Source organism: Rhinoraja longicauda, chromosome 8, assembly GCF_053455715.1.
Source record: "Rhinoraja longicauda isolate Sanriku21f chromosome 8, sRhiLon1.1, whole genome shotgun sequence".
Taxonomy (NCBI): Eukaryota; Metazoa; Chordata; class Chondrichthyes; order Rajiformes; family Arhynchobatidae; genus Rhinoraja; species Rhinoraja longicauda.
In genome coordinates, this window is record NC_135960.1 from 41,940,063 (window position 1) to 41,966,364 (window position 26,302).

Consider the following 26,302-nt stretch of genomic DNA (forward strand, 5'->3'; position numbering starts at 1 on the left):
ATAGAGAAGTGAATAAATAGATAAATAAGTAAACGAACAGAGAAAGGATGCTGCAGATCAATGCTGGTAAGGGCCTTGCCATTAACTGTATACTTTCACCTTACTTTCAATCTCCCAAAATGCAACACCACACTTGCTCTGCCATTTTTCGCAGTATTTTCTGACAGCATTCCTCACTGCAACTCCTTCAATTTTGGTGTCATCAGTAAACGTACCTACCAACCCATCTACATGTACATCTAGTCATTTATATATATCACAAACAGCAGAGGTCCCAGCACAGATCCCTGTGGAACTCCACTGGTCAAAGACTTGCAGCCAGAATATCTACATTCCAATAGACAATAGGTGCAGGAGTAGGCCATTCAGCCCTTCGAGCCAGCACCGCCATTCACCCTGATCATGCACAATCAGTACCCCGTTCCTGCCTTCTCCCCATATCCCCTGACTCTGCTATCATTAAGAGCTCTATATAACTCTCTCTTGAAAACATCCAGAGAATTGGCCTCCACTGCCTTCTGAGGCAGAGAATTTCACAACTCTCGGAGTGAAAAAGTTCTTCCTCATCTCCATTCTAAATGGCCTACTTATTCTTAAACTGTGGCCCCTAGTTCGGGACTCCCCCAACATCGGGAACATGTTTCCTGCCTCTAGAGTGTTCAATCCCTTAATGATCTTGTATGTTTCAATAAGATTCCCTCTCATCCTTAAAAATTCCAGAGTATACAAGCCCAGTCGCTCCAGTCTTTCAACGTAGGACAGTCCCGCTATTCTGGGAATTAACCTTGTGAACCTACGCTGCACTCCTTCAATAGCAAGAATGTCCTTCCTCAAGTTTGGAGACCAAAATTGCACACATTACTCCAGGTGAGGTCTCACTAGGGCCCTGTACAACTGCAGAAGGACCTCTTTGCTCCGATAACTCACCGTGTTATGAAGGTCAACATTTCATTGGCTTTCTTCACTGCCTGCTGTACCTGCATGCTTCCTTTCAGTGACTGATGCACTAGGACACCCAGATCTCGTTGTACTTCCCCTTTTCCTAACTTGACACCATTCAGATAATAATCTGCCTTCCTGTTCTTACCACCAAAGTGGATAACCTCACATTTATCCACATTAAACTGCATCTGCCATGCATCTGCCCACTCACACAACCTGTCCAAGTCACCCTGCATCCTCATAGCATCCTCCTCACAGTTCACACTGCCACCCAGCTTTGTGTCATCTGCAAATTTGCTAATGTTACTTTTATTCCCTTCATCCAAGTCATTAATGTATATTGTAAATAGCTGCGGTCCCAGCACCGAGCCTTGCGGTACTCCACTAGTCACTGCCTGCCATTCTGAAAGGGACCCATTTATCCCCACTCTTTGCTTTCTGTTTGCCAACCAATACCCTATCCCCAATACCATGTGCTCTAATTTTGCCCACTAATCTTCTATGTGGGACCTTGTTGAAGGCTTTCTGAAAGTCAAGGTACACTACATCCACTGGCTCTCCCCTGTCTATTTTCCTAGTTACATCCTCAAAACATTCCAGAAGATTAGTCAAGCATGATTTCCCCTTCGTAAATCCATGCTGACTCGGAACGATCCTGTTACTGCTATCCAAATGCACCTCAATTTTGTCTTTTATAATTGACTCCAGCATCTTCCCCTCTATAGTTTCCTGTTTTCTCTCTCCCTCCTTTCTTAAAAAGTGGGATAACATTAGCTACCCTCCAATCCACAGGAACGGATCCTGAATCTATAGAACATTGGAAAATGATCACCAATGCGTCCATGATTTTTAGAGCCACCTCCTTAAGTACCCTGGGATGCAGACCATCAGGCCCTGGGGATTTATCAGCATTCAGTCCCATCAGCCTACCCAACACTATTTCCTGCCTAATGTGAATTTCCTTCAGTTCCTCTGTCACCCTAGGATCTCTGGCTACTAGAACATCTGAGAGTTTGTATCTTCCTTAGTGAAGACAGATCCAAAGTACTGGTTCAACTCGTCTGCCATTTCCTTGTTCCCCATAATAAATTCACCTGCTTCTGTCTTCAAGGGACCAACATTTGCCTTAACTATTTTTTTTCCTCTTCACGTACCTAAAGAAGCTTTTGCTATCCTCCTTTATATTATTGGCTAGCTTACCTTCGTACCTCATCTTTTCTCCCCGTATTGCCTTTTTAGTTGTCTTCTGTTGCTCTTTAAAAGAGTTCCAATCCTCTGGCTTCCCGTTCGTCTTTGCTATGTTATACTACTTCTCTTTTATTTTTATGCTGTCCTTGACTTCCCTTGTCAGCCACGGGCGCCTCTTACTCTCCTTAGAATCTTTCCTCCTCTTTGGGATGAATTGATCCTGCAACTTCTGCATTATTCCCAGGAATACCTGCTGTTGCTGTTCCACCATCTTCCCTACTAGGGTCTCCTTCCAGTCAAATCTGGCCAGCGCCTCCCTCATGCCTCTATAATCCCCATTGCTATACTGTAATACTGTCACTTCCGATTTTCCCTTGTCCCTCTCAATTTGTAGATTAAAACTTATCATATTATGATCACTGCCTCCTAATGGCTCTTTTACCTTGAGTTCCCTTATCAAATCAAGTTCATTACACAACACTAAATCCAGAATTAGCCTTCTCCCTGGTAGGCTCCAGTACAAGCTGTTCTAGGAATCCATCTCGGAGGCACTCCACAAACTCCCTTTCCTGGGGTCCATTACCAACCTGATTTTCCCAGTCTACCTGCAAGTTGAAATCTCCCATAACCACCGTAGCATTACATTCCGCCACAACATTCTGCCTTCTGTGAATAAGCCAGTTCTGAATCCATACAATCAAGTCATCGCAAATTCCCTGCATCTTAATCTTTTAGATCATCTTCTTTTCATTGGTTCTGATATTTTTTTTCATACCTTTTGTCTAGTGCGTATTAGATAAAGAATTGAGGTACAAAGTACAAACATGACCAAAGGAAGTAGACGAGATAAAGGGTTGGTTCAAGCCGATATTAATTTGTCAGTGAACAAGAGATGAGTCCTCATCAATGTTCTGACTTGTAGAGTGTTCAGAACAATGTTCTGATTGTTGTAGAGGAAAGAATGGGGGGGCTAATAAGTAATGAATAGGAATGTGGATTGGGCTAAGGTGGTGACAGGGAACTGCAGACAAAGCCTAACAGCAGAGACATTGAATGCATCAGTGATGACACCCACCTTTCAGGAACTTCAAGAATCAGGTTGTAGCATGCACCCATTGTTGTAACAGAAAATTGGATCTACTGTCAACGAAGTTAGACTTGTGGATAATCATTTTATTCTGTTTGCTCCCAAATTAAATCTTTCTGTAAGCTCCATTCTGTGATCAAGACCTCGTTTTACAGTTAAGCAAGGTTCTGTGAAATCTCATCACTTGAGCTCCATTTTGTAATCAAGACCTAGTTTTACACTTAATCAAGTTTCTGCGTATCATATCATATCATATCATATATCTACAGCCGGAAACAGGCCTTTTCGGCCCTCCAAGTCCGTGCCGCCCAGTGATCCCCGTACATTAACACTATCCTACACCCACTAGGGACAATTTTTACATTTACCCAGCCAATTAACCTACATACCTGTACATCTTTGGAGTATCGTCATCTGTGAATATAAAAACCATATCAAAGTCGCACACAGGAGGTCAGCTTTGGTTGGCCTGGTGTGCACGAGTTTTAATAAATCTGTGTAGGAAGGAACATTTCGGATCGAGACCCTTCTTCAGACTGACCCAAAACATCACCTGTTCCTTTTCTCCAGAGATGCTGTCTGTCCCGCTGAGTTACTCCAACTTTTTATGTTTATCTTCAGTTTAAACCAGCATTTGCAGTTCCTTCCTACATATTTTCATCATCATCATCATATATATACAGCCGGAAACAGGCCTTTTCGGCCCTCCAAGTCCGTGCCGCCCAGTGATCCCCGCACATTAACATTATCCTACACCCACTAGGGATAATTTACCCAGCCAATTAACCTACATAATTTTGTCTGCCCCACTACGAAATCTGTGGAATTCTCTGCCTCAGAGGGCAGTGGAGGCCAATTCTGTGAATACATTCAAGAGAGAGCTAGATAGAGCTCTTAAGGATAGCGGAGTCAGGGGGTATGGGGAAAAAGCAGGAACGGGGTACTGATTGAGAATGATCAGCCATGATCACATTGAATGGTGATGCTGGCTCGAAGGGCCGAATGGCCTACTCCTGCACCTATTGTCTATTGAAATCTCCTCAAGGTATGCCTACTTTGAAGATGTTCTCTCTTGACGAGAGATCGACAACATCCCCTCTCGCTGCACCCCTCTATGATTCCTCCTGCCCTCTGACACGTTTTATCCCGTTTAATAAATCTCCTGTTACTTCAGTGGCCTTTCCATTTTGCTCCAACATTGATAATTTTGTATTCTAAGGTTTTGGTGAAGACCAGCTGAACTTGATTAAAACTTAATTAAACAATAATAAGTCACATTTATGTGGTGCCTAATGTAGAGTTATATCTAAAGTGGTTTATTAGTTAGTCAGACAACAATTGACACTAAGCCTAAGAGACCTGATAGGTCGATTAGATTTTAGTGACTAGGTTAATGAAAAAGGGAAATGTAGAGATTTGTACAGCTATAAGAAGGGTATTCTAGAGCTGAGAATAGATAATGGACCGCAGTTTCTTTTTAGATCCCACTTCTGTTAATGTCCCTTCCAGACTGCTCATCAAATTTCTCTGCCGGTCCTAGTTTGGATGAGCATTGTGGATTTTATTTGGCAGCTGTGCTCTTGGGCTTCAATCTCTGTAGTCCCTACAAAACCTCTCTTCCTCCTCTTCTGCCTTTCCCCTTTTAAGGTAAACATTTTTGTATAAGAAAAAAGGAATCTCCTGTAAGAATTTAACATTTAACATATTTCATTTTCAGCTTAATGTCAAGTTCTATTTGAGAACATCCTTGAGCATATCTGGAAAAACTGGCGGTATAAATATATACAATGAAAAGCAATATCAGCATGTCCATAAAGTTAAGTTGCTGTATTCTAGTAATTTGCAATGATTTTTAAATCAATTGCTAAGGAAAAACTGGTGTCAGTTACTACGGAATTTAGGATGGACCATTTTAATAACCTCTGCAGCAGTAAAATATAAAATGGTCCATCAATCAATTGTATTTTGTAGCATACAAAATATAATGAGACTGTTTTTCAATATGGCCTTGCACAATGGTAAAGCCACTGACTCACGGTACCAGAGACCAGGTTCAAATTATGTGGTCTGTGTAGAGTTTCTAAATTCTCTGTGAGCACATGGATTTTGTGCGGGGATTCTTGTTTCATCCTGCATCTCAAAGGCATGCAGGTTGGTAGGTTAATTAGCCATTGTAAATTGACTTTACTGTGTGGTGATAGGATTGAGGAAGAGATGATGAGAAAAAATGGATTAATGTACGATGAGTGTAATTGGTTGATCGCCGGTGTTGACCGAAGGACCTGTTTCTTTTTCTGTAGAGATTCTGACTCTATACACAATCTCACGTCTTTGCAACCAACAAAATACTTTAAATGTGAAGTCACTGTTTTAAAATAGAGAAATGCCAGAGTCAATTGTCCATTGAGGTCCCACAAATAGATGATCGGATTATCTGTTTTAATGATAGTTGAGAAGTCCAGAGCTCCAGTCATTGTCAGATTTGTACCATGTGATTTTACAAGGCCGGGCAGAGCCTTGGTGCAACCATTTGAAGACCTCCCAACACTTCCGAATTTGGCGGAAAGTTTCCGCTTTCTTAATTAATTTCCGCCATTCCGATTTCGCCTCACATTTTCCCGCAAAACACACGCCTCACCGCTCGTCCTGCTCGCCGCTGGCCCCGCCTCGCCGCGTAGCGTAAGACCCGTTGATGTTGAGAGGGGAATGGGGGGGGGTTGGGGTGCGGCGGCAGGGGGAGGGGAGGAGGGAGTGAGGGTTGGGGGGGTAGAGGAGGTGGGGTGGGCAGGGAGTGGTGGTGGGGGAGGAAGGGTGGGGGTGGAATGGGAGTTGGGAGGGGGATGGGGAGGGGAGTTGAGGTGGGGGTGTGGGTAGTGGGGGGGAGGGAGGGGGGACATGGACCGTTGTGATTTACTGTTGAAGACCACTGGAGCAAATTTGTCTCCAATTAAATTAAGTCTGTGCAGTTTTAAATGAAACTCTTTCTTCATAATTTAGTCATACATTTTATGACCATTGTTCTTTTAGTCAATACCAAGAGAATTAGGATGTGTAAGGAAAAAGCAAAATAGAAAAAACAAAACAAAACAGTTTTTTCTTTGTGTTGTAAAAAATATTTCTGTTCAATAACCTTTCTATAAATAGCAGAATATACTCACGATAGGCCTGACATTGTACACGAAGGAATAGTGATATCTGAAGAAGGGTCTCGACCCGAAACATCACCCATTCCTTCTCTCCAGAGATGCTGCCTGTCCCACTGAGTTACTCCAGCATTTTGTGTGTACCTGCAAACACTGTTGACAGTTTGGTCAATTTTAGGAAGGACGTAAACAAAGACTCTTGAAAACTATAGGTTGGAAAAGTAGATGGATTGAGGGCAAAGTATGAGTAGGGATTATTACAGACATGGAAGTAAATTGTCTTGGTGACAGGAGCTGAGGATAGAAACTCATGCAACATGGCAAAGTTCGACCATCTAGTTTTGCCTGTAGCTGTTTAGGCCAAAGGTTGGGGTCATTGGCCAGAGGGTGAAATTTATAACAGGTCTTCCCATTTTTTTAGCTTGAGGGAATTCTGAGCCAATGCTGAGATAATATTGCTGATATACTGATACTAATTATTAGTATTTCAAGGTGCTAAAAATATTTGTTATTTCATCATAAGGATTGATAGGATGCTGTTTGATGTACAGATGAAATCCCAATGCTGTTCACTCTTCACACTTGTTCAAGAAACGTTGAATGGACTATAACCTTCTTGAAGTTGCATGTGATTCTGCATTTTAACTAAAGTCATCAACCTAAAAGGTTTTTTCCTCTCCACATATGCTGTCCAACTTGCTGGATATTTCTTTATTATGTTTCAACTTTTCAGAATTTGTCATTTCTATTTGGATGAAATTTAACACGTTGTCTTAACTACTGCTTGTGAATTACAATGTGCGAGCTCCATATTCTGACATCTTGTAAATTTCAGACATTTTCCATGCTACTTTTTAAAGTAGCTACATGTTAAAATCTTGAATTTTTGAGTGAATATCAGTGCTACTAGCGGGTGAAAGTCATGTGCCAATATATAAACAGATTTCCAGTTTTGAATGTATTTGTACTTGGCTGCTCTAGCCATAATCTTGTAACTTGGCCATATTTCAATATTGCATACAGAATTTGACATGCTGTTGTATTGCTTTGGACAAAGGTTGGAAGCAAGAGATGGTTCTCGCTTTAGAAAAGCAATCCTGCAATGGCTCCATAATACTGAATTTATAATATTTGAAAAGTAATGCCGTAATGCTCCAAAATACTGAATTCGTAATTAATATTTGAAAAGCTACAGCTAGGTGCTAAATTTTCACCTCTTGACTGAGAGGCAATAATATTGCACAAATAGTTATCAGATGAAAAGGTTGTCAAAGAACTAAAACTAAACTTAAAGGAATATTTTCAAATAAATGACAATGGCGAGGTCTCACCATCGACATTATGGGAGGGAGGAAAAGCAGTCATGAGAGGGAAAATAATAGAGATAACTTCCAGATTGAAAAAAACCCGAATGGAAAGGCAAGGAAAGCTAGAAAGTAAAATCAGAGAGTTGGAGTTAGAACATAAAAGAACAAGAAACAACTCTATTCTCGTCGAATTAAAAAAAATGAGACAAGAGTTAGACGAACTTTTAACATATAAAGCAGAAGGAGCTCTTCGTTTTATAAATCAAAGATATTATGAGATGGGTAACAGAGCAAGCCGGTTACTGGCATTCCAACTGCGAAAAGCTCAAACAAATAGAATAGTTACAAAAATAAGACATCCCACTTCCAATTTTATTATGGCTAAGCCAAAAGAGATAGCAAAGGCCTTTGCAGAATATTATAAAAACTTATACAGTGACTCAGAATCTAATCTCACTGAGACCAAAACACAAGAATTTTTCAAAAAACTACATTTACCAGCATTAAAGGTAGAAGAAGCATCTGAAATGATAAAACCAATTTCGTCACAAGAAATAGCCGATACTATAAAAACCCTTAAAAGTAACAAATCCCCAGGTACAGATGGCTTCTCAGGGGAGTATTATAAATGTTTTGCAGAAGACATAACACCAGAATTATGTAAAGTTTTTAATTATGCGCTATCAACAGGAAACCGCCCAGATACTTGGTCAGAAGCCATAATTTCCGTATTACATAAGGAGGGCAAAGATCCGACTTCATGTGAGGGATATAGACCGGTCAGCTTGCTCTGTAATGATTTAAAAATATTAACAAGCATACTAGCACAGAGAATGCAACAACATATAACTAAATTAATCAAGCCAGATCAAACGGGGTTTATCCCGGGGAGACAGGGGGCTAACAATATCAGGAGAACACTAAATCTTATATCATGTGCTAAAAATAATCCCAGACCTACCATGCTGCTTAGCCTAGATGCACAAAAAGCGTTTGACCGTGTGAAATGGAACTTTTTATATCAAACATTGAAGGTTTTTGGGTTTCACTCAACGTTTATAGACTGGGTAAGAATTGTTTATAAAAATCCCAAATCACGGATCAGAATTAATGGCTGCTGCTCAGACTTCTTCTACCTCAAAAGAGGAGTCAGGCAAGGAGATTGCCTGAGCCCGCTACTGTTTGCTGCAAGTATTGAACCGTTAGCAGAGTCAATAAGACAAAATAAAAACATTAAAGGAATAAAAGATGAAGGGGGCATAGAACACAAGACGTCATTATTTGCGGACGATTTATTAACATACATAGTGGAGCCCTCCACGTCTATACCAGCTCTACTAGATAACCTAAAAGAATATGGTGAAATATCAGGATATTTGACAAATGAAGCCAAATCAATAGCAATGATGCTCTCAGGAGATTGTCCAGTGGAACTTAAAGAAAAAGTCCATTTTAAATGGACCAAAAAAGGGTTTAGATACCTTGGTATAATTATCACTTCGAATACAGCACAGCTATTTGAAGCTAATTATGGGAAACTGATATCTGAGATAAAGGATGATTTGGCTGGATGGGAGATTTTACCGTTGACTCTGGTGGGAAGAGTAGAAACAGTCAGAATGAATATATTGCCAAGACTGTTGTTTTTGTTCCAATCGTTGCCTATTATGATCTCGGGAGCTTTTCTAAAAAAACTGGATAAAATTATATCGAAATTCTTATGGCAAAGTAAAAAAGCAAGAATTAAATACAAGACGCTTCTTAGCAAAAAAGAAAAGGGAGGGTTGAACTTGCCTAATTTAAGAAATTATTATTGGGCAACGCAACTCAGAGCCTTAATCATGTGGACCACTAAAGAGAAAGATTCAATGTGGGTGGAGATGGAGCAAAACGCTTGTAAAAATTTGCCTTTAGAATCACTCCCATTTTTAAACGAGAAGGCCCTGAAGAGGCTCAGGATGGGCAACGAGTGGATTAGGGTAACAATGAAAATCTGGTCAGCAGTAAGAAAGAAGCTGAAGCTGTCAAATTCTGTAAGCAGGGCTACTAGAATAGCAAAAAACCCAGACTTTGTACCATCTACCATGGACTCAGGATTTGACAGATGGGCTGACAAAGGGCTAATATACATAGATCAAATGTTTCAGGGACAAACAATGAAAATATTCACACAACTTCAAAAATAATTCAATTTACCTGCTCATGACTTTTACAAATTCTTACAGCTAAGAGATTACCTACAGAAACATCAGGAATGGGAGAACATCTGCAAGACTCCATCTAAATTAGAGGAAGTGTTGTGGGGGTTCTCGGAAGACAAGTCAAAAAAAGGGATTATATCAAAAATTTATGAAGCACTACAACATGAATCCAAAGAGAACAACTTACATATCAAAGAAAAATGGGAACTGGAAGCGAATATCATAATATCAGAAGAAGGGTGGGAGGAATCATTTAAAGAGGGACATAAACTAACTAAGAGCCCAACATGGAGGGAATTTGACTGGAAAGTTAAAATGCGTTACTTTTATACTCCATTCATTACATCGAAATATAGTAATACAACTGATTTATGTTGGAGGGAGTGTGGAGAAGTTGGGGACTCCACTCATATATTCTGGGATTGCCCAAAAATACAGGATTTCTGGAAGAATATTCAAAAGGAAATTAAACAGATTATGGGCATTAACTTCCCTCTGGAACCAGCACTTTACATTTTGGGTATAATTCCTGACAGTATGACAGATAAGAGTTCGAAACATTTACTGACAATCCTGCTGCTGATAGCAAAGAAGACGATAACAACTTCGTGGTTGAAACCACAGCCTCCAAGCATAATGCAATGGAGAGATAGGGTAAAAAATGTGTATATAATGGAAAAAATCACAGCAAGGTTACAGTTGACAACAGACATGTTTGATAAAAGATGGGCATTATTAATACAGGCAATGCCGGAACTCGAGTCTCTTCCGTTTTTGGGAACTTAAAGTAAGGGTATTTACATTCAATATGCATCTCCTATGTTTGTTTAGTTTGTGTTTGTATGTATGTAAAAAAAAAATAATAAAAATAAAGTAAAAAAAAAAGAAAAGCAATCCTGCAATGGCTCCATAATACTGAATTTATAATATTTGAAAAGTAATGCCGTAATGCTCCAAAATACTGAATTCGTAATTAATATTTGAAAAGCTACAGCTAGGTGCTAAATTTTCACCTCTTGACTGAGAGGCAATAATATTGCACAAATAGTTTGAAACATTTAAGCTCTTAATGGGTATAGTTTTATAATGGATATTTTTAGCTGTGTATTTGGATCTCATTGTGTTATTTTTGGGTCTTCAGTTGCTGTGTTCACCAGAGGGGAAACCAGAGCATGGATTTATTTTTCTATTTGAGAATGAGGATAAAGAAATGTTCATGTATTTTTCTAATTGAAATTCATTAACACTGCCATTGAGGTTGAATATCTTTGATATTTTGTGGATGTGAACCAACAGAGCTACTGGATTTAAAAATAAAAACATCCTTCGCTGTAGTCAAAGGGTTAAAGTAAAACTGACTGTTGTAAGAATTGTTTAGTGTGCTGCGATTGATTGAAGCCTTGATGGGGGAGGATGCTCATCAGCCTTCAACCAATAAAATATCTTCCTTAACATTCACTCTTCCCTCAATAGCCTTAATTCCCGCAGTGCGTGCGTGTTTTAGCTGTAGGTAAAAGGGTTTATAGCACCTCTGCTGTGACTGCTACTGATGGAGGGGGCTGGTTTGCTTGGTCAGAAGAGAAAGTTCATGCTGTCTGCAGTCTGGTAGGCTCCGTGAGGCACATGGCACTTTGTGCAGAACTGGTGAAGTAAAACAGCCAAGAATAAAAAGAGTCATTTGAAATGCAGGACACATTTTTTGTAAAAGCCACAAAAACTTGGATCGTCATTGATATGCAAATAGAGGTTTATTGATGAGAGGACTCCATGCTGCAGGAGAGAGGTGCGCCAGCCAGGCTATTTACATCCCTGGAATGTGTGGATGTTCACATTGTTAGAAGATTCTTCAGAAGGCTGTGAAATTGATCATTTACAATGGCTACAAGCAGGTTAATACAGGAGGTGAGGGGATTGCTTTAGAGGAAAAAATTGGAATATAAATTGTGCATAGTGAGTCATGGATCAAAGAGGAAGATGCTGCCACTGGAGATATTCTATGTAACTGATAGATATTTGCATGCTTCTGATAACATTGCCATTAAATGCATTTCATGTATTGAGCATGGTTATTAAAAAAACAAAATTAAGGGCATGCACTTTATATTCAAAAAATGTTTGTTCTACTGTAGAGGAAGGTGCATCGACTTTGCAGATTAGGAATAAAATTGTTTAATCTACATAACTGGTTCATATATTTGTCAACATATTAGTTTCTGACTTAAAAGAACTTCGATCTGAGAAATACAGTTTTTAGCTGTCAAGAGTTAAATTTTTTAGGAGGTACAGTAATGGAGGACGTATGAGCATTTCTATCACAATGCGATCTCTCTGATGTGGCAATGTTTTGAGCAGGTCGTTCTGCAAGGTCCTGATTCGTTGTTTGAGATGTAGTGTTTACATTCTCTGGGCTCCAGTTATAATCCATATGATGGGTTTTTTTCCCCACATCAATTATAAGAAAGGCATGCAAATCATTTTTTTTATTCCACGTGAACAAAAAGGTTATTTCAGTTAAATGCTTGGTTATCTGAGATTTCTATCAGATGTAAGTTGTATAGTGCAGTTAATATTTCACTTTTGCTGTTTATGAGCTTCCCATTCCATTCGAAGTGCCACAAAACCTTTCCTGGTCAAGAAAGCAATGAGACACACTTTTGCTGGAAGGTATTTTAACTGCTGTCAAATTGAATTGCTGATCTTGCTCAGAACTGTGCAACTATCAGTGCAAACTTATGCCCTGTTACTCTGTTCTACTGCTTTGAATGAACTGCTTGGGGATCTCATGCTTTAATTGAAATGTGCAGCAATAATAGATGCTGAAAATAAAATACCAGGAAAGAATAAATGTCGAAATATAAACTGATAGAAATACTTAGCCCATTGAACATCTATTCAAAGAGAAATTGAATTAATGTTTTAACCCCACTAATGTTGACTCAACTGCTGAGTATTTCAAGCATTGTTTTCCTGATATTTCTGTTTTCTAGCATCTGCATATTTTTTCGCTTAAAGAATAAAGACAGTTTGGCCGAGTGAACTCACTTTGCTGTAAATCAGAGAAATCCACTGTCGTCTGTAACCAATTGCATCCCCATGCAGCGAGGCTCCAACAATAAAAAAAAGTTTCCTCATGTATTCAATGGCATCCAACATTATCACATTGTCATCTCTTGATCTGTCCAGTTGTCAGTTTGTTGACCTGACACCAAGTGCTGGATGAGTAAATATTAACTCCAGCTAAATATTGGAAAGACCAAATTACATATTTTCTGTGAAAATCAAAAAAATGCAGATGCTGAAAATCTGAAACAAAGACAGGATGCAGGAAAGAGTCAGAAGGTATTCTGCACAAAAAGACCAATGTTTCAGGTCTGCAACTATGTCAGAACTGAGAAAGAGAGATATACAAGTTAGTTTCCATGGGAAAGATGCAGGAGGGCTGTGTTGAACAAAGGGAATGTCTGTGATAGAGTAGTTGAAATGGTTTAATGAGGGGAGTTATCAGCACATTAAGCAGCTTGGTCTATGTAATATGTTGTTTGGTAATGGTAACTGGAAAATAATCCATCATGGGTGCAGTTAGTATATTCAACAGGCCAGGAAGGATGGATAATATTTGTTATAATCACAAAAGATATGACTGACATTGATAGCCTCTTTTGTATTTGGATCCCAGTCCTCTATGTATTTTCCTGTAATCTATTCTCTTGCATGCCAGCCAATTCCCCCGATTTTCTTGTTACCCATATACACTTGGAGCAACAAATACATCTTTAGAATATGGGGGGAAATATAGAGCTCCTGGGAAAAACCAGTGTTTTCACTAAGAATGTGTAAACTCTTCACGGCGCTGAACTCCACACAACCCTGGAGATCAAGATTGAATATGGGTCACTGGTGCTATTAGACAAAGTAGACACAAAAGATTACCCATGAGGAAATAGATTTGGAATTGAGAGAAACCGCATCTTGAAATGTACCCTTCCACTTGTAGAGATGTATATTTCACAAATGCCTTGTTCCCTGCACTCATTTTTAGATTATTGAAGAATGAATAAATTAAAGTCCTGCAACTTCACTGGCGGAACAGATTACAATCGCCAGTGCAGAGTGAGGCTCAAAATTCTACATTTCAAAATTAAGTCTGACTGGAATAAATGTTGAACAACAAATCATACAAGAACTTAGGTTTAGGTTTATTATTGTCACGTACCAAGGTACAGTAAAAAGCTTTGTTTTGCTTGTTATCCGAACAGATCAGATATACAGTAAATCCTAACTTTAACAGAACTCTTTATAATGGATTTCTGTTACGGCGGACTGACCTATTGACAACTGCCCGTGCCTCCCCCGGCTTGCGCTTCATATTGTGCCGCTAGCAGCGCCAGAGCCTGTGCTGCCTGTCCTACCGCTTGCAGTGCCCTTGCCACTGCTGCCACCACCCCGGATGCTCGCAGGCCGTGCATGCAACCGTTGCCATCACCGCCACCCCAGCCAATCCCATGCTCCTGAAACCAACCTGGCGCTTCTGCCGTTGCTGCCTTCACCAACCCTTACCTGCCCTCCGGCCCACCCAGTGGGCTGTAACCAATAAGTCTGCCTATACTCACCTCTCCCTCCGCTGCCAGCAAGCTGATGGCATCAACTCATCTGGATTTCAGGCCCAGTTCCTGCCAAGAGTCCGAAGAAAGATCCCAATCCGAAATGTCCCCTATCCATGTTCTCTAGAGATGCTGCCTGACCTGCTGAATTCAACTCACACTATTTGTCTGTGTATTAACCAGCAACTGCAGTCATTTGTTTCTGTACTTATCGATGATAATATCATACTCGGTTATAGCGGAAAATCCGCAAAATCCACCTGCCTTACGGTGCCGGAGACCCAAGTTCGATTCTGACTATAGTTGCTGTCTGTGTGGAGTTTGTAGGTTCTCCCTGTGACTGTGTAGGTATTCTATGGTTGCTCCCACATTCCAAAAATGTGCAGATTTTGTAGGTTATTTGGCTTCTGTAAATTGTCTGTAAGATAGAATAGTGTATGGGTGATCGTTTGTCGGCGTGGACTCAGTGGGCTGAAGGACCTGTTTCCACGCTGTACCCGAAAAACAAAATACAATCAATTCATACTCGAGTACAATAGATATTGCAAAGGGGAAGATACAGAATGCAGAATATAGTTCTTAACAACGTACCATAGACAGAGTCCAATGTCCACAATGGGGTAGAGGTGAATTGGACACAGCCCTGTCTTATTGAAGGACCATTCAGAAATCTGATAACAGAGGAGAGGAAGCTGAAATAATTTGGTGATTGTCCAGGATATTTCAGGGGTCAGGGATTGTATCAACAGTGCCCAAGAGGTTTAATTGGGGTTTTTTAAAGCATAGCATGGTGGTGATAAAAATGTTGTATTGGTGGACTTAAGTACAGGATCAGCAACAGATGTCCAAACTCACCCACATACATTGGTGTTATAATTAATGATCCTTGGGGTACTTGTCAAGAGATTTTATACCGAATAGTTGAAAATATGGATGCGAGGCCAGTAGAGGCCATGTGAGGCCAGTTTATGGAACTGGAAAGAGAAGGATATGGTGAAATTAATATAAAAAGGTTTTGAAATATGAGATTTTGATTTCTTAGTATAAATAGTTTGGAAATGATTGACTAAGAATTCACAAGTGGGTCATTATAAACCAGACATTGCATTTTGTGATTTGTTTTTACTTTGTAGAATTTTCATTTGTAAAGTGCTGTTTCCTCAGTACTGATGTGCCATTTTCTTGTGTTATAGACACCTATTCCAAAGACTATTTTGATTCCCGTAACAATTCCAATTTCAAAGTCGAGCGTTCCCCGATTCCGCAACAGCGTTGAGGGTCTTAACCAGGAGATTGAGAGGATTATTATAAAGGAAAGTGGGGACAAAGAGGAGCAGATGATTGTAAGTATTTATTCGTTCAGAGCGCCCTCTGCTGTGCTGCTATAATGAGATTGCATTGATGTTTAAGTTGTTTAGTTTAGAAATAAGGCATGACAACAGACCCGTTTGTGTAGGAAAGAACTGCAGATGCTGGTTTAAATCGAAGGTAGACATGAAAGGATAGCGGAGTCAGGGGGTATGGGGAGAAGGCAGAACGGGGTACTGATTGAGAATGATCAGCCATGATCACATTGAATGGCGGTGCTGGCTCGAATGGCCGCCTCCTGCACCTATTGTCTATTGTCTAAATGCTGGAGTAACTTAGTGGGACAGGCAACATCAGTCTGAAGAAGGGTCTCAACCCGAAACGTCACCCATTCCTTCTCTCCAGAGATGCTGCCTGTCCCATTGAGTTACTCCAACATTTTGTGTCTACCTTCGATGAAAACAGACCGGTCAGCTGACTCCAGGCTTACCAACGATCACCCGCTCACCTTAGTTGTTTGCGATCCCACCTTCGCATCTACACCCTAAACAATTTTGAAGAGGCCATTTAACCAAAAAATCCTGCACGTCTCTGAGATGTGGGTGGAAGCCAGAGCACACGGAGAAAATCTCCGTGGTGACAGGGGGACTGCAAACGCTACAAACACAGCATTCGAGGTCAGAATTGATCCAGGTTCTCTGGCGCTGTGAGGCAGCAGTTCTACCAGATGCACCACAGTACTTCCCCTCTTACTTGTTTGCAAATAAAGGCGTATTGTGAGATGGTGTCCCTCCAATTTGCGTGTGACCTCACTCTGGCAACAGATGAGGCCCGGGACAGAATGTTCAGTGGGAAGGGGAATTAAAATGGGTAGCTACCAGGAGATCCTGTAGGCCTTGGCAGATCGAGCGCATGTGTTCAGCGAAACAGCCAGCAGGTCTATGCGGCTCTCGCGGATGTTCAGGAGGCCATATCAGTATTCCGGATGCAGTAAATGAGGTTAAAGGAGGCGAAGGTGAACCTCTGTATCACCTGCAAGGACTACTGGGGTCGCTGGATCGAAGTGAGAGATGGGTGTTACATCTCCTGCAGTTGCAGGGGTAAATACTTGCAGTGGTTTTAGTGGGAAAGGAGAGTGAACCAAGGAGTTGCAGAGGGAGTGGTCTCTGGAAAGCGGAAAGAGGAGAAAATGGGAAGATGTGACTGGTGGTGGGATGATGTGTTGGATGTAAAGTCCAGTGAGATGACAGTAAGGACCAGGGGAACTCTATCTATATTCAGTCTGGGGGAGGTGGAGCACGAGCAGAACTACAGGACATAGAGGAGACTCGGGTGAGGGATCCCAACCTCTGTACCTTGACGGATGATGTCCAATGTATCAAAAACCTTCCTTACCACACTCTACCCTACCTATTGTGCAAAAACAATGTCGAAGCCATTTTGGAAAGTGCAGGATTTTGTGAGTAAATTGGATCATGACAAAGGCATATTTTCTCTTTGGCTTGGGTTTCTTTAAATATATTAAATATCATAACAGTCATTGAAGTTCATTCCTCATTGCTTCAGAGTGAAAGAGCCATGTTGGGAAATTTCAGATTTGTTCAAGCGTCAGTCTTTTCCCAGGGTGAAATAAAATCGGTACTGAGTTCATTCTTCCCATTGTTATTCTGAGGTTTAACAAGATTCTACTCAAGTCATCATAAACAGCATTGAAGCTTTGACTTTGTTTTGTGTAATTATCATAGTTTTAAAATATTCGAAGCAGTCCCAAAATCAGGTTATAGAATTAAAAAATGACCTATCTTTCAGTTCATTGTATCTGTTCTTGTCGTATATATATGTGTATGTGCTCATTTTGAAAGACATATATCTAGATTAACGAGTTTAGAATTGATGCTAGTTAAACTCTTGATATTTAATTTAGTGTTTCCTCCCTATTTTCCAATGGTGAACTCAATCGCCATGGACAATACCTTTACATTTCAAAACTAACAACTTTCTACGACTTACTCCATCTCTATTTCCACATTAGCTAACATTAGAGTGGTAACCTGAAGCATTAGTTTAACTATATTAAATAGATGCACAAATATTAATATATATTGCTTATTATTTTGACCAAAACAGTACCCATCACAATTATCCATTTATTAATACTTGTGAAAACTTGATGTTTATGACGGAGAACTATTACACATCGCTTTAATATTAACTATATTTATTTTGTGTTTGGGAAATGTTTTTTATTACCAAGACAAAACATTACAGACACTCAGAATTTGACATAAAAGCACAAAATGTTTGAAATACTTGGGTTAGGCAGGAGAAATAAATTCCTTTCACTTTGATGGCTCTCTATCAACTCTTCTTGCAGTCTTCTGTTTTTATTTACCATTTTCTACTTCCTATGGCTGATATTTAGCCTTGTGAATAAATATTGGGGAGAGATTCAACTATGTAGACTGCTAAAGTTGAAACCATTTCTCCCTTCAAAATTATACATTGCAATAGTAATGGCTGAATTGCAATCTGGAGCTGGATTCCTATCTCATTGGCTCCATCCAAATTCATGCTGCCCATCTATTTGGTCAGGTTTGCATCACACCAGCTGTTGAACAAAAGTTGATCACATATTGGTAACTGAATCAGCTGTTTTACCTCAGAGCTACACCATTCATTGGGCAAGTTCAAACTTGTAAATGTTTGGTGCCATTAAAAAGCAGATTTTTTGATCCAAAGAAAATGTACAAAAATGATGTCCTTAAAAACATCTACAATTGGCAGTGTTAGATTGACATTCAGATTAATTTATTATCATTTACACCAGTATGCAATTGAAACTCCTTGTTTACAAAAGGCTCATGGGGTAAGCAGTACAGTAATTGTAACGTTAACTATAAATGCAACGTGCAAAATATCAATATGGTACCTGATTGTAGTTCAGTCCAAAGTAGTAAAATATAAAGTACAATAACAGAATAACCAATTCCAAGAGGTAGATAGAGTTCATCCCACATCTGCGTGCCATCTTTTAATATAGCAGTTCTTATTTTTAAGCATATATTTAATTTATTTGTAGTTATATCCATTATATGATGGCATGATTTATATATATCTAGATACATTTTTGAATAGAGAATACCATTTTGCAATACATTGCAACCCATTTTAATAATGCATAATGTAAAATTGTGTGGGGTGTTGCTTGACCGATGCTTTTTATGAAGATACAAAGTTCAGAAAAGTGTTTAACTTGTCAAAATGCAAGAATTCATATATTCATTGTAAGGGGCTGTTGCTTCTGCAGCTCAACTTCAAAAACAATTTTTTTAAAATCCTTCAATGGAATGTAGTGCCATACTGTATTTCAATTTATTTCTCATTGAAAGAGCATTTAGTTACACAAATGGAATAGCTTAATAAACTTTGTACCATGTTATCTCTAGAATTTAGCATGGTGTGTAAGAGGAGCTAAAAGATTTGGGGTACCATTGCAATATATTCTTATGATAACTTGAGTAATATGTAACGCTCAAAGTGACATTCTCTTTTTTAAACTCGAAATATACTCGTATACTCTTAAGAAGTATGGGTTACAGAAAACCCTTGTGCGTCTGTGCTGTGCTCAGAAACCTAATATTGAAATTTTTAATGTCTTCCACCAGCATCGCAGAGTTGGGAGATATTTGAAGTGGTAAACAAGAGCATTGCACACAAATGTTACTGATTAAACCTGATACATGGACTTAAGTAGAGGTTTTGCATTTGTATAAATACACTAAACTCATTTGATTGAAAGAATCAAAATGCAAACTTACCTTCAAATTGGATACAGGTCAAGATTGTTATATATATACAAGATCTGTTTTAGTAGAATATTATATAAACATAGCACAAAAAGTAAGGAAATTTGTGTTTGGTAGATTATTTCTTTGTTGTAACAATGCTTCTTGGCAATAAATCTTATACCGTTGGAAAGCCTGTTTATTTCCCTTTTAAATGGTGCCACATTTGTAAGGAACATGCATTTGTGGGATGAGCAGCAGAGCTGAGTATATGGGTTGCGCCCATGCAAAATTTGCCAAATCTTCTCTGCCAATGCCAAACAGCTTATTCTGCCATTGACTCTTGTTCGGTGTTGTTTGGTGGATTGGATGATTGAAGTCTGAAGAAACAAGACATATTGGCAATTTAACAATTTATTCATATAATAAACAGGAGCCACAGTAGCGTGTGGAAGAACCATACACAGCCATAACAGCCTGGCACCTCCTCCTCATGCTGGTCACCAGCCTGGTCACACACTGTTGTGGGATGGCATCCCATTCTTGTCAGCACCTGGGGATACCAGAAGCTCAAAACAAGAGTCAATAGCAACAGCAGAATAAGCTGTTTGGCATTGGCAGAGAAGATTTGGCAAATTTTTCATGGGTGCAACCCATATACTCAGCAATAATCTACCAAACACAAATTTCCTTACTTTTTGTGCTATGTTTATATATATATATATATTTTTTAAATATACATATATACATATATATGAAAAGGCTAGATGTAGTTGTCAACGAATTTCAGCAGACTAAAACTAATTTAGACTATTTGCTGCCTACGGGGTTTAATTTGTAAGGCAAAGTAGTTGCACGATTATTATGACGAGTATTTTGTTTGCTCCACTTAACTAAAGCGGAGTCATTGCTAAGAACAGCCAAATAACGATTAATTTATTTTGTCCTGCGCACCTGTTCTCTTTACTAGTACTCTTTACTAGTTTGAATAGCAGAACAGAGCCAAACAGCTGCTCAGCGAAGCAGCACTAAAACCAGCTTTACTGCTGGCACCCATTTCAGCAGATGGATTAGGGAGAATCTTTCAACCACAGTAAGGCGAGACTGTATTGTTTGAGTGAATAATTGCAGGGCATATACCTCCAATCTACTTCCTTTTCCTTCTTCCTTTCCACTTCTCATATAATCAAAAATTTGTAAATTCCAATGGAATGCATTTGATGTTAAAGATAAAAATGAGTTTGAATGCAGAATTGTACCATTCCGTGCCTTCAGCCCAATAACTCCAAATTATTTGTTTTCCTTCTTCGTTTCCATTCTATCCTTTATATGAAATGTTTTTAAAAAGAACTCTGCAGTTATTAGATTGCAGTACATTTAAGTTGGAGGCAGCAATCAGCTCAACACAATCACAAAATGTTTACAGCATGGAAGGAGGCTATTTGGCCTGTCGCATCTGTACAGACTCCATGTAAGAGTGGCCCAGCTAGACCCACTCTCAGTCATAGAGCATGTGCCTTTTGGTCCACCAAGTCCGCAGCAACCATCAATCACCCTTATATACAACCATCAATCACCCTTATATACCAAATCCCATTTTTATCCTCCTTACATTGCAGACCCTAACCACTTCTATGTATAACATTAAAATGGTTCCCTTTGATTATTGTACATGTCAGTTGGAATGGTTGCTTCTGTACATTCTGTTATTGTTGACCCAACACTGAACTGAATCAGATACAGGAGTTCTGACTCTGATCTAAAACTGGAGTGGGTGACCAACATTTTTGGCAATCATTTGGAATTCATATTCATTTTAAGTTGTCACCACATAACTAATGCTGAGAACACACAATTGAGTATAATGGAATGGTGTCCATTTAACAGAATGGGTGTAGCTATGCGAACATTGAAGGTTGTTGGAAAATCCAGGAGAAAATGGTCTGTTTGATTGCATTTATACAGTCAGACATGCATTGAAAGACATGCATTTATACAGTCAGAAGTGATAGGAGCAGAATTAGGCCATTCGGCCCATCTGGTCTACGCCATTCAATCATGGCTGACCTATCCCTCCTAACCCCATTCTCCTGCCTTCTCCCCATAACCCCTGACACCTGTACTAATCAAGAAAGCATTTTTGGTGCACCTTTCATGAGAGTTTCCCAAAGTACTACACAGCCGATGAAACATCAAACTGTAGTCGATGCCACTGCCAACTAATGCACGGAAAGCAAACATAAATAGTGCTGTTGAGGTAATCATTTTAATAATGTTTTAAATCAACATTAACAAAGTCTAAATATTGTGTAGGACACAAGAAAACACCCCAATAACATAGAACTGGAGCTCATTTTAACATTTTATTGAATATTGATTTAAAATATCTACTTATTCTCCGATTAGTACACATTTACAGAATTCTCTTCAAATTCCAAAGCTTTAGCACAATTTTCAACATGTTCAGTTGGGGTCATGTGAGGGAGAGTTTCTACAAGACACCAGTGTTCCTCCAAGTCAAAATATTTTAAAATCATTCCCATCCAGACCAAATGATTGTGGGAGTGAATATAATAGTGTAGGAAAATAACTGCAGATGCTGGTACAAATCGAAGGTATCACAAAATGCTGGAGTAACTCAGCAGGTCAGGCAGCATCTAGGCACAAAATCCTAAATGCTGCCTGACCTGCTGAGTTACTCCAGCATTTTGTGATACCTTCGTGGGAGTGAATAACATTGCTGCTTGATCTGCAACAATTCAAGAAAAAAGTAACAAATTCGAATTGTGCATAACAAATGTAAATTTCGGCCTTCATAAAATTTCACTGCTAGTTAAGGAGACATTACAAGTCTCTATTCCACAGAATGATGCAAACAGAATTATCCATGGTACACGAGGAACAATCATTGGATTAGATTGCATTTATCGGATTGGTGCCATTTGTGGTATTGAAGTATTATGCATTTAGTCAGTGTTGCATGCAATTGGCTTGAATTCTGACCTTATTCCTTGTTCATGTGTCTACTTTCTATTCCATCGGTTGGCAAAGATCAGAGACATGAATGTGGTTCAGGTGCTTGAACTATGCTGTATATGCAGGTGCTGCACTCAAATTGGTTTTTGTAACCAAGATTTCCTTTGAAGATGTCGGTGTATGTGAAAGCACCTGTGCCACTGTGGGTATGTATTCTTTGTTGAACTACTGGCACATGAACAGATATGTTGCATCAGATCAGGCTATGAACCATTTCAAATGATAAACAAGTAAAAGTCTAATGAAAATTTATATCAGCACACAGCTGTTACAAATAGGATCGGGCTTCCTTTCTGCCTTGTGGCAATGAAAATATACAGAAATGCATCTGAAGGTGTTAGGAACATTAGAAATACAGGGGCTTTTGATGCTGATCACCACACTGATTTTTAAAAAAAATCTCCACACCAGAGAATTGTTTGGGGAAGAATCATTGACATTTGAACCACTTGGATACCCCATTTTCAGCTTCCCAGTAGAGCTGTTCATTGTGCTCTTGGTCCTGCAGTCCAAATGCTCACAAGTACATAACCCCTCTGAAGAGAGGCGGTCACGGTGGCGCAGCGGTAGAGTTGCTGCCGAACAGCGAATGCAGAGCCAGAGACCCGGGTTCGATCCTGACTACGAGTGCTGTCTGTACGGAGTTTGTACGTTCTCCCCATGATCTGCATGGGTTTTCTCCGAGATCTTCGGTTTCCTCCCATACTCCAAAGACTTACCGGTTTGTAGGTTAATTGGCTTGGTAAATGTAAAAATTGTCCCTAGTGGGTGTAGGATAGTGTTAATGTGTGGGGATCGCTGGTCAGCGCGGGCCCAGTGGGCTGAAGGACCTGTTTCCGGGCTGTATTTCTAAACTAAAAGACATCCACTTGGACTGCCTTCCGCCATTGCAGGAATCTGCATGAAACTATGTCCTGGCCACTGCACATTAAAGTGAGGATCTAATGTTGAGTCTTTATAAGGTGCTGGTGAGGCCATATTTGGAATATTGTGAGCCGTTTTGGGTCCCATATCTGAGGAAAGATGTACTGGCTTTGGAGAGGGTCGGCCAGAGGAGGTTTACAAGAATGATCCTGGGGATTATGGGGTTAATGTACGAGGAGCATTTGAAGTCTCTAAATTCACTGGAGTTCAGAAAATAAATTCTTTATCTTCATTCTAAAGGTACTTCCTTTTATTCTGAGGCTGTGCCTTCTGGTTCGAGACTCTCCCATCACAGGAAACATCCTTTCTACATCCACTATATAGGCCTTTCATTATCCGGCAGGTTTCAATGAGACCCCCCTCATCCTTCTAAACTCACTGAAGTTTAGTGGAACGGAGGCCAAGGCAGTGAGTATTTTTAAAACAGATTAATAGGTTCTTGATTAGTAAAGGCGTAAAGGTTATGGGGAGAAGACAGGAGAATGGGGGTGAGAGGGAAAAATACATCAGCCATGATTGAATAGCTGAGCAGACTCAATGTGCCGAATGGCCTAATTCTGCTCCTATGTCATAAGGCCTTTCGTCTGTTCGCACCAAACCATAGGGCAACGACATTAGCATTTCATTGCTATGATAGTGACAGCAGAGGGTATGAATTTGTTCCATTTTCCAGTGAAGTATCAGCAATGCATCTCTGAGTATATCATGCAACAAAAGCCCCGTTTCGTGCTGATTCCATGCCATGCTTATTCCTAGGGACACATACTGTGTACTAAGTGAGATGCTGACAGTGTACAAGGGAGTTGAGGGGTGTTGAGAGAGACTGATGTTGAGACCAAAGTTGTATTAACCTTGATCTTATTGAATGGCAGAGCAGACTCAAGAAGCCATCAATGAATGGCCCTTCATGCAAAATTTCAAGTGAATGATTTCAGTTCATTTGGTAAACTTCTGACAATTGGTTCAACATAAATTTGTGGTTGTTGAGTTTTGTATAATTAATTTAGGTAAAGGTTCATTCATTCTTTGGAGTTGAAGAATTAAATCCACTGTTTTTGAAGGTTGGTCGTTTTTGCTGGAAGGTGCTTACAAAATGAACATTGAATCCTGTTACATGTTGGTGACCCTTTTGGTAATCATTTGGAATTTATATTCATTTTCAGCAATGGAGCATCGATCCTGTGCGTCTTAACCTTCTGGACCAGCCTATCATGGGGAACTTTATGAAATGCCTTACTAAAAAAAACTTGATCAAGTTTCAAAAAAACTTCAAAAAAACTTGATCAAGTTAATAAGACATGATCTATCACGTACAACGCCATGCTGACTGTGCCTAATTAACCAATTCACTTCCAAATGGGAGTAAATCCTATCCTCAAGAATTCTATCCATTAGCTTCTCCCAATTCCCTGGAATCTCTCTACTTCCCATTTTTAAACAAATGAATAACATTGGCTAGACTGCAGTCCTCTGAGAGCTCGCCTGTGGCTGGAGAAGACACAAAGACCTTCGCAAAAGTTCCCGCTATCTCCTCTCTTCCTCTTTCAGTAACCTGGGATGATCCTATCAGGTCCTTTCTCTAACTTTGTAACACTTGCATCCCCTATTTCCGTCCCTCAACCACCTTAGTCGTCATACCAATTTCAGTGACTTCTGAGTTTCATTGTTTGGATCACTCGTTATTACCTTCTCCACAGCCAACAATGGACCACTGTAGGCTTCACCTTTCCATGATCATCGTTGCTTTTTGCGTATCATTCATTCATTTGTTCTATGTGCCTTTATTTATCTCTCCCCCTCGATGACTCTCAGTCTGAAGAAGGGTCAATAGACAATAGACAATAGGTGCAGTAGTAGGCCATTCGGCCCTTTGAGCCAGCACCGCCATTCAATGTGATCATGGCTGATCATTCTCAATCACTACCCCGTTCCTGCCTTCTCCCCATACCCCCTGACTCCGTCTGAGGCAGAGAATTCCACAGATTCACAACTCTCTGACTGAAAAAGTTTTTCCTCATCTCCGTTCTAAATGGCCTACCCCTTATTCTTAAACTGTGGCCCCTTGTTCTGGACTCCCCCAACATTGGGAACCTGTTTCCTGCCTCTAACGTGTCCAACCTCTTAATAATCTTATACGTTTCGATAAGATCCCCTCTCATCCTTCTAAATTCCAGTGTATACAAGCCTAGTCGCTCCAGTCTTTCAACATATGACAGTCCCGCCATTCCGGGAATTAACCTAGTAAACCTACGCTGCACGCCCTCAATAGCAAGAATATTTCTCAAATTTGGAGACCAAAACTGCACACAGTACTCCAGGTGCGGTCTCACTAGGGCCCTGTACAACTGCAGAAGGACTTCTTTGCTCCTATACTCAACTCCTCTTGTTATGAAGGCCAACATTCCATTGGCTTTCTTCACTGCCTGCTGTACCTGCATGCTTCCTTTCAGTGACTGATGCACTAGGACACCCAGATCGCATTGTACGTCCCCTTTTCCTAACTTGACACCATTCAGATTATACTCTGCCTTCCTATTCATACCACCAAAGTGGATAACCTCACACTTATCCACATTAAACTGCATCTGCCATGCATTCGCCCACTCACACAACCTGTCCAAGTCACCCTGCAACCTCATAGCATTTTCCTCACAGTTCACACTACCACCCAGCTTTGTATCATCTGCAAATTTGCTAATGTTACTTTTAATCCCTTCATCCAAGTCATTAATGTATATTGTAAATAGCTGCGGTCCCAGCACCGAGCCTTGCGGTACCCC

The 26,302-nt window shown here is 40.0% G+C and overlaps 1 protein-coding gene across 2 annotated transcripts in view; it reads left to right on the top strand.

Moving 5' to 3' along the window:
- The window catches only part of LOC144596267 (protein FAM117B-like), an 82,882-nt gene that overhangs the window by 38,950 nt on the left and 17,630 nt on the right, over window positions 1-26,302 (top strand). Inside the window, exon 5 of one of the 2 annotated variants that reach the window (XM_078404487.1) lies at window positions 15,663-15,812. The exons of the other annotated variant lie outside the window; for it this stretch is intronic. Within the exon in view, the coding sequence (XP_078260613.1) occupies window positions 15,663-15,812 (150 nt within the window). The remainder of the gene's footprint in view (window positions 1-15,662; window positions 15,813-26,302) is intronic. 2 annotated transcript variants of the gene reach the window in all.